A 9698-nucleotide genomic window follows, 5' to 3' on the forward strand; every position below is an offset into this window, starting at 1 on the left:
ACACTCCCAGCTGGAGGATCTGGTCTGCTAGCTAGCTCAGTCAGTCAGCCACACTCTCAGCTGGAGGGTCTGGTCTGCTAGCTAGCTCAATCAGTCAGCCACACTCCCAGCTGGAGGATCTGGTCTGCTAGCTAGCTCAGTCAGTCAGCCACACTCCCAGCTGGAGGATCTGGTCTGCTAGCTAGCTCAGTCAGTCAGCCACACTCCCAGCTGGAGGATCTGGTCTGCTAGCTAGCTCAAATCTTTCCTGTACTGTTGGGTAAACCAAACAAAAAGGTCAAGATGTGTGTGTGTGTGTGTGTGTGTGTGTGTGTGTGTGTGTGTGTGTGTGTGTGTGTGTGTGTGTGTGTGTGTGTGTGTGTGTGTGTGTGTGTGTGTGTGTGTGTGTGTGTGTGTGTGTGTGTGTGTGTGTGTGTGTTCTTCTTCAACCACTATTATTGAACAAGTCCAATACTGTCCGTCTAGCCAGCGAAATATTGCATCTCCATGGAAACCAACTGTAGGGTAACATGCCAATGCTGCTCATGGGGACTGACTGAGTATGTCTGTTCAATATCCTGCATGTTGTGTAAATCTCTCTGCTCTCTACCCCAGTCCAGTCCTGGTTTGCTTTAGTTTCTGCTTTTTCCTGTGTGACCAAAATACATTTTTTGTTGTTGTTGTTTTTATCCACAGAAACTTCGGAATTTCCAAAGCCTCAGCTGCCCTGGCATCACTGGGGACGACAGCTATCAATCAACCCAGTGCCCGATCCCTCTGAGGACCACTGACCAATCTGAGACTGACTTCGCCTCCCCAGGCGATCAGGGATTGGACGGTCCGACCGCCAGCTCCAAAGAGGGCGGAGTCGTCACCGGTGTCTCTGGGGAGGAGGATCCAGCCATCTCCATCGAGGAGCTGGATTGGCTGAGCTCCCCGGTCTGCGATGACGTGACAGCCACTGGCATTAGGAAGGATGTGTATCAGCTGGGAGGAGATCTGGACATCGATCAGATCGAGAGGAACTGAACCGGGTCGTGTTCATTAGGCACCAAACGGAAGAAAACAGACTGAAACGGGGAGGGTGAACCTGGATATGTCCAATGAGAAATGCTGCAAAATGTTACTGCATATTTTTTTCTCATGTTCCCGAATGAATATGACCCTGAACTATACTTACCACCCTCAGGGGAAAGGGGCTGAATGAATATGACCCTGAACTATACTTACCACCCTCAGGGGAATGGGACTGAATGAATATGACCCTGAACTATGCTTACCACCCTCAGGGGAAAGGGACTGAATGAATATGACCCTGAACTATACTTACCACCCTCAGGGGAAAGGGACTGAATGAATATGACCTTGAACTATACTTACCACCCTCAGGGGAATGGGACTGAATGAACATGACCTTGAACTATACTTACCACCCTCAGGGGAATGGGACTGAATGAACATGACCCTGAACTATACTTACCACCCTCAGGGGAATGGGACTGAATGAATATGACCCTGAACTATACTTACCACCCTCAGGGGAAAGGGACTGAATGAATATGACCCTGAACTATACTTACCACAGTCAGGGGAATGGGACTGAATGAATATGACCATGAACTATACTTAGCACCCTCAGGGGAAAGGGACTGAATGAATATGACCCTGAACTATACTTACCACCCTCAGGGGAAAGGGACTGAATGAACATGACCTTGAACTATACTTACCACCCTCAGGGGAATGGGACTGTGAAAGGAAAGAGGAGTTGGGTGGTACAGTAGGTAAACCCTGCTAACATTCTTAAAGGACAAAGACAAGTAGAGTACAGTAGTCCATGTGAAGGGACCAGGCCCGGCTCCTGCTCTGTCTAAACCCTGTAGAGTACAGTAGTCCATGTGAAGGGACCAGGCTCCTGCTCTGTCTAAACCCTGTAGAGTACAGTAGTCCATGTGAAGGGACCAGGCTCTGTCTAAACCCTGTAGAGTACAGTAGTCCATGTGAAGGGACCAGGCTCTGTCTAAACCCTGTAGAGTACAGTAGTCCATGTGAAGGGACCAGGCTCTGTCTAAACCCTGTAGAGTATAGTAGTCCATGTGAAGGGACCAGGTCATGTCTCTGGGAGTGAAAGGTGAAGGAGGGTCTCTGGCTGTTGTCTGTCTGGGCTATCAGCATTTATCTCTTAGCCTGAATGCTTTATTTATAACGATGTACTGGGTATGAACAGAATACACAGCTGGTTACTATAACGATGTACTGGGTATGAACAGAATAAACAGCTGGTTACTATAACGATGTACTGGGTATGAACAGAATACACAGCTGGTTTGTATAAATTCTCTGCACTAGGACTAGTGGATGTCGTCCCAATCGGTCACCTAAACCCGATGCACGTGGGGATCTGAGATAATTTGACCGGTGCAATCAATAAATTATTTATAATTACTAGGTCAATCAATATGGTAGTAGCTCCCGCCCCTTTCCCTCTGATAGGCTAGGCGGAAGTTTCACCCTATTGCCTATACCAATCAAATCCTCTCCGAGGGCGTAGGGACCTGTCTGGGATTGGGCTCTGTTCTCAATGCCACTTCCTCCCACAGTACATTAACAGGGACATGAGGACGGCGATGGAGAGGACTTGGAGAGCTACTGTCTGTCTATACATTCCTTCCTCTATCTTTTTAATGGGGGAAAATGTATTTCACACGCAGCACCCCCAGACCTGGGTTCAAATACTATTTGAAATCTTTCAAACAAATCAAATCAAATTTTATTTATAAAGCCCTTCTTACATCAGCTGATATCTCAAAGTGCTGTACAGAAACCCAGCCTAAAACCCCAAACAGCAAGCAATGTAGAAGCATGGTGGCTAGGAAAAACTCCCTAGAAAGACCAGAACCTAGGAAGAAACCTAGAGAGGAACCAGGCTATGAGGGGTGGCCAGTCCTCTTCTGGCTGTGCCGGGTGGAGATTATAACAGAACATGGCCAAGATGTTAAAACGTTCATAAATGACCAGCAGGGTCAAATAATAATAATCACAGTAGTTGTCGAGGGTGCAACAGGTCAGCACCTCAGGAGTAAATGTCAGTTGGCTTTTCATAGCCGATCACTCAGAGTATCTCTACCGCTCCTGCTGTCTCTAGAGAGTTGAAAACAGCAGGTCTGGGACAGGTAGCACGTCCGGTGAACAGGTCAGGGTTCCATAGCCGCAGGTAGAACAGCTGAAACTGGGGCAGCAGCACGGCCAGGTGGACTGGGGACAGCAAGGAGTCATCAGGCCAGGTAGTCCTGAGGCATGGTCCTATGGCTCAGGTCCTCCGAGAGAGAGAAAGAAAGAAAGAATTAGAGAGAGCATACTTAAATTCACACAGGACACTGGATAAGACAGGAGAAATACTCCAGATATAACAGACTGACCCTAGCACCCCGACACAAACTACTGCAGCATAAATACTGGAGGCCCTGACAGGAGGGGTCGGAAGACACTGTGGCCCCATCCGACGAAAAACACTTTTATCGTTTGCTTTAGGCCTGGACTGCCAGGTGGGACTATTATTCTGGTTAAATTGCAACAGACAAGATCAGTCGAGCCCAGTTAAAGTATTTCAAATGATTTCAAATAGTATTTGAACCCAGGTCTGCCACACACACACACACACACACACACACACACACACACACACACACACACACACACACACACACACACACACACACACACACACACACACACACACACACACACACACACACACACACACACACAATACAGAGTATATCAATGAACATTTCACACAATAACATTGAAATGAAATCTTCTCTCCTCATTCGTCTGAGAGAAACTTAGTGATGATGCTAATAGCGTTTAATATTCTTTATTTTTTTAACAAGTTGTTACTACAACGCTATGTCAGTAAAACATTAACATATTTCTATTGGAGTAAACATGGTTGTTTTACATGTTAATCTACTGTCTTCAGATATATGAATATAAACTCAGCAACAAAAAAAACAAACGTCCTCTCACTGTCAACTGTGTTTATTTTCAGCAAACTTTAACATGTGTAAATATTTGTATGAACATAAGATTCAACAACTGAGACAAACTGAACAAGTTCCACAGAAATGGAAAATTCCAGAAAATGATGTCATGGCTTTAGAAGCTTCTGATAGGCTAATTGACATCATTTGAGTCAATTGGAGGTGTACCTATGGATGTATTTCAAAGGCCTACCTTCAAACTCAGTGCCTCTATGCTTGACATCATGGGAAAATCAAAAGAAATCAGCCCCCAAAATTTTTTTTAGACCTCCACAAGTCTGGTTCATCCTTGGGAGCAATTTCCAAACGCCTGAAGGTACCACGTTCATCTGTACAAACAATAGTACGCAAGTATAAACACCATGGGACCACGCAGCCGTCATACCGCTCAGGAAGGTGATGTGTTCTGTCTCCTAGAGATGAATGTACTTTGGTGCGAAAAGTGTAAATCAATCCCAGACAACAGCAAAGGACCTTGTGAAGATGCTGGAGGAAACAGGTACAAATGTATCTATAGCCACAGTAAAACAAGTCCCATATCGACATAACCTGAAAGGCTGCTCAGCAAGGAAGAAGCCACTGCTCCAAAACCGCCATAAAAAAACCAGGCTACGGTTTGCAACTGCACATGGGGACAAAGATCGTACTTTTTGGAGAAATGTCCTCTGGTCTGATGAAACAAAAATAGAACTGTTTGGCCATAATGACCATCGTTATATTTGGAGGAAAAAGGGGGAGGCTTGCAAGCCGAAGAACACCCTCCCAACCGTGAAGCACGGGGGTGGCAGCATCATGTTGTGGGGGTGCTTTGCTGCAGGAGGGACTGGTGCACTTCACAAAATAGATGGCATCATGAGGGAGGAAAATGATGTAGATATATTGAAGCAACATCTCAAGACATCAGTCAGGAAGTTAAAGCTTGGTCACAAATCGGTCTTCCAAATGGATAATGACTCCAAGCAAACTTCCAAAGTTGTGGAAAAATGGCTTAAGGACAACAAAGTCAAGGTATTGGAGTGGCCATCACAAAGCCCTGACCTCAATCCCATAGAAAATGTGTGGGCAGAACTGAAAAAGCATGTGCGAGCAAGGAGGCCTACAAACCTGACTCAGTTACACCAGCTCTGTCAGGAGGAATGGGCCAAAATTCACCCAACTTATTGTGGAAGGCTACCCAAAATGTTTAACCCAAGTTAAACAATTTAAAGGCAATGCTACCAAATACTAATTGAGTGTATGTTAACTTCTGACCCACTGGGAATGTGATGAAAGAAATAAAAGCTGAAATAAATCATTCTTTCTACTATTATTATGACATTTCACATTCTTAAAATAAAGTGGTGATCCTAACTGACCTAAAACAGAGACTTTTTACTTGGATTAAATGTCAGGAATTATGAAAATGAGTTTAAATGTATTTAGCTTAGGTGTATGTAAACTTCCGACTTCAACTGTATATATATATATATATATATATATATATATATATATATGCACAGACACGCTCACTATAGTGGACTCCGATGACCCTGTGTTTGAGCGCTGAAGCAAAGCCAGGCCAGGGGGGGATGACAGGCCAGGGGGGATGACAGGCCAGCGGGGGATGACAGGCCAGCGGGGGATGACAGGCCAGCGGGGGATGACAGGCCAGCGGGGGGATGACAGGCCAGGGGGGGATGACAGGCCAGGGGGGGATGACAGGCCAGGGGGGATGACAGGCCAGCGGGGGATGACAGGCCAGCGGGGGATGACAGGCCAGGGGGGATGACAGGCCAGGGGGATGACAGGCCAGGGGGGATGACAGATCAGCGGGGGATGACAGGCCAGAGGGGGATGACAGGCCAGGGGGATGACAGGCCAGGGTGGGATGACAGGCCAGGGGGGGGAAGTCCTCTTGTCCCTTTTAAACGGTGGGTTGCATGGTGGCAGTGCAGCCTAGAGACCTCCCTCCCTTCCTCTCTCCCTCCCTCCTGGGAAACAAAGGGGCTTTTTATCTGAAGAGCAGCAGTGACATGGGAGGAGAGGACGGAGAGGAGAAGCGATGGGATGAGAGGATGGGGAGAGAGGAGAGGAGAGGGCAGGCGGACGGACGGCTGTGAATGTGTCAGGACTGTTGGTGCTGCTTCTCTCCGTTGCTCTCTAGTCCTGTCTCACCTCCCTCCCTCCCCACTGGGCTCTCTAGTCCTGTCTCACCTCCCTCCCTCCCCACTGGGCTCTCTAGTCCTGTCTCACCTCCCTCCCTCCCCACTGGGCTCTCTAGTCCTGTCTCACCTCCCTCCCTCCCCACTGGGCTCTCTAGTCCTGTCTCACCTCCCTCCCTCCCCACTGGGCTCTCTAGTCCTGTCTCACCTCCCTCCCTCCCCACTGGGCTCTCTAGTCCTGTCTCACCTCCCTCCCTCCCCACTGGGCTCTCTAGTCCTGTCTCACCTCCCTCCCTCCTCCCTGGGCTCTCTAGTCCTGTCTCACCTCCCTCCCTCCTCACTGGGCTCTCTAGTCCTGTCTCACCTCCCTCCCTCCCCACTGGGCTCTCTAGTCCTGTCTCACCTCCCTCCCTCCCCACTGGGCTCTCTAGTCCTGTCTCACCTCCCTCCCTCCCCACTGGGCTCTCTAGTCCTGTCTCACCTCCCTCCCTCCCCACTGGGCTCTCTAGTCCTGTCTCACCTCACTCCCTCCCCACTGGGCTCTCTAGTCCTGTCTCACCTCCCTCCCTCCCCACTGGGCTCTCTAGTCCTGTCTCACCTCCCTCCCTCCTCCCTGGGCTCTCTAGTCCTGTCTCACCTCCCTCCCTCCCCACTGGGCTCTCTAGTCCTGTCTCACCTCACTCCCTCCCCACTGGGCTCTCTAGTCCTGTCTCACCTCACTCCCTCCCCACTGGGCTCTCTAGTCCTGTCTCACCTCCCTCCCTCCCCACTGTTCTCTCTAGTCCTGTCTCACCTCACTCCCTCCCCACTGGGCTCTCTAGTTCCACCCTGGTGTGACTGATAGTATGATTCCTGGGTCTCTCTCTTTTTTTCTTCACTCCTACTCAGTGGTGTAATGTACTTAAGTAGTACTTTAAAGTAATTTTACTTAAGTCATTTTTTGCGGTATCTGTACTTTACTTTTTATATTTTTGACAACTTTTACTTCACTACATTCCTAAAGAAAAGTATGTACTTTTTACTCCATACATTTCCCCTGAAACTCAAAAGTCCAATTCACACACTTATCAAGAGAACATCCCTGGTCATCCCTACTGCCTCTGATCTGGAGGACTCACTAAACAGAGAACATCCCTGGTCATCCCTACTGCCTCTGATCTGGAGGACTCACTAAACAGAGAACATCCCTGGTCATCCCTACTGCCTCTGATCTGGAGGACTCACTAAACAGAGAACATCCCTGGTTATCCTTACTGCCTCTGATCTGGAGGACTCACTAAACAGAGAACATCCCTGGTCATCCCTACTGCCTCTGATCTGGAGGACTCACTAAACAGAGAACATCCCATCCCTACTGCCTCTGATCTGGCGGACTCACTAAACACAAATGTTTTGTTTGTAAATGATGTCTTCGTGTTGGAGCGTGCCCCTGGCTATCCGTAAATGTAAAAAACAACAAGAGATTGGTGTTCTGGTTTGCTTAATATAAGGAATGGGAAATTATTCATACAATTTACTTTAAATATTTAAGTATATTTAAAACCAAATACTTTTAGACTTTTACTCAAGTAGTATTTTACTGGGTGACTTTCACATTTTCTATTAAGATATCTTAACTTTTACTCAAGTATGAGATTTGGGTACTTTTCCACCCACTGCTCCTACAGCTGTATGTCACCAGCCATGGCTTTGGGCCTCCGCTGTCCCTGCCTCGCAGTTCGGACCTGCTACCACAACGTCCTTTACTCATTCTTGTCATGGAATACTACATGAGTCTCAGCCTGCCGTGTAGCTGGAACAACATTCCTCCTCCAGTAGTCCAAGCGGCTAACTTCACCACCGGTTAACACGCTGTACACCGGGCATGTCAAACACAACACACAATAATTGGAGACTTTAACTACACTAAAAAGGGGGGGGGACGATCGGTATTTATTTAATGGATTGGATTATGTTATGTTGTCGCCTGAGAGGAATCTGTCCACTTGCACAATGACCTTTTTTAAACTTGGCCTTGTCAGAGAGAGAGAGAGAGAGAGAGACAGAGAGAGAGAGAGAGAGAGAACTTGGCTGTTCTGTACAAGGAAGCTTGTTTTGGCTGAGTCGACCTCGTTGGGGCAGTGAGTTCAGAAGGAAACGAGTGGAGACCACACACACACACACACACACCCATTCTGACCTCCACAGCCTTTAATCTGCCTAGTGACAGAAATTACACACCCTCTCCGACCTCCACAGCCTTTAATCTGCCTAGTGACAGAAATTACACACCCTCTCCGACCTCCACAGCCTTTAATCTGCCTAGTGACAGAAATTAAAGGAGTCTGTGTTCTGGGGTTAGATGGGACTATAGGAGGTTCTGGGGTTAGATGGGACTACAGGAGGGACTGTTCTGGGGTTAGATGGGACTACAGGAGGGACTGTTCTGGGGTTAGATGGGACTGTTCTGGGGTTAGATGGGACTACAGGAGGGACTGTTCTGGGGTTAGATGGGACTACAGGAGGGCCTGTTCTGGGGTTAGATGGGACTACAGGAGGGACTGTTCTGGGGTTAGATGGGACTACAGGAGGGACTGTTCTGGGGTTAGATGGGACTACAGGAGGGACTGTTCTGGGGTTAGATGGGACTACAAGAGGGACTGTTCTGGGGTGAGATGGGACTGTTCTGGGGTTAGATGGGACTATAGGAGGGACTGTTCTGGGGTTAGATGGGACTATAGGAGGGACTGTTCTGGGGTTAGATGGGACTACAGGAGGGACTGTTCTGGGGTTAGATGGGACTACAGGAGGGACTGTTCTGGGGTTAGATGGGACTATAGGAGGGACTGTTCTGGGGTTAGATGGGACTATAGGAGGGACTGTTCTGGGGTTAGATGGGACTACAGGAGGGACTGTTCTGGGGTTAGATGGGACTACAGGAGGGACTGTTCTGGGGTTAGATGGGACTACAGGAGGGACTGTTCTGGGGTTAGATGGGACTACAGGAGGGACTGTTCTGGGGTTAGATGGGACTGTTCTGGGGTTAGATGGGACTACAGGAGGGACTGTTCAGGGGTTAGATGGGACTATAGGAGGGACTGTCCTGGGGTTAGATGGGACTACAGGAGGGACTGTTCTGGGGTCAGATGGGACTGTTCTGGGGTTAGATGGGACTGTTCTGGGGTTAGATGGGACTACAGGAGGGACTGTTCAGGGGTTAGATGGGACTACAGGAGGGACTGTTCAGGGGTTAGATGGGACTGTTCTGGGGTTAGATGGGACTACAGGAGGGACTGTTCAGGGGTTAGATGGGACTACAGGAGGGACTGTTCAGGGGTTAGATGGGACTGTTCTGGGGTTAGATGGGACTACAGGAGGGACTGTTCTGGGGTTAGATGGGACTACAGGAGGGACTGTTCTGGGGTTAGATGGGACTGTTCTGGGGTTAGATGTATATATATATATATATCCTATCAACTGATGTCTGCCAGTCTGTCCTATCAACTGATGTCAGCCAGCCTATCAACTGATGTCTGCCAGTCTGTCCTATCAACTG

At 48.4% G+C, this 9698-nt stretch overlaps 1 protein-coding gene across 1 annotated transcript in view; it reads left to right on the forward strand.

The window, feature by feature from the left end:
* Nucleotides 1-3997, forward strand: part of LOC106577409 (protein FAM53B) — a 71077-nt gene extending 67080 nt beyond the window's left edge. The window contains exon 5 of the mRNA XM_082964996.1: nucleotides 676-3997. Coding sequence (XP_082821122.1) covers nucleotides 676-1008 — 333 coding nt within the window. The 3' untranslated portion in view covers nucleotides 1009-3997. The remainder of the gene's footprint in view (nucleotides 1-675) is intronic.
* The last annotated feature ends 5701 nt before the right edge of the window (nucleotides 3998-9698 follow it).

The sequence above is a fragment of the Salmo salar genome, chromosome 18 (genome assembly GCF_965601325.2).
Source record: "Salmo salar chromosome 18, fSalSal1, whole genome shotgun sequence".
NCBI classification, from domain to species: Eukaryota; Metazoa; Chordata; class Actinopteri; order Salmoniformes; family Salmonidae; genus Salmo; species Salmo salar.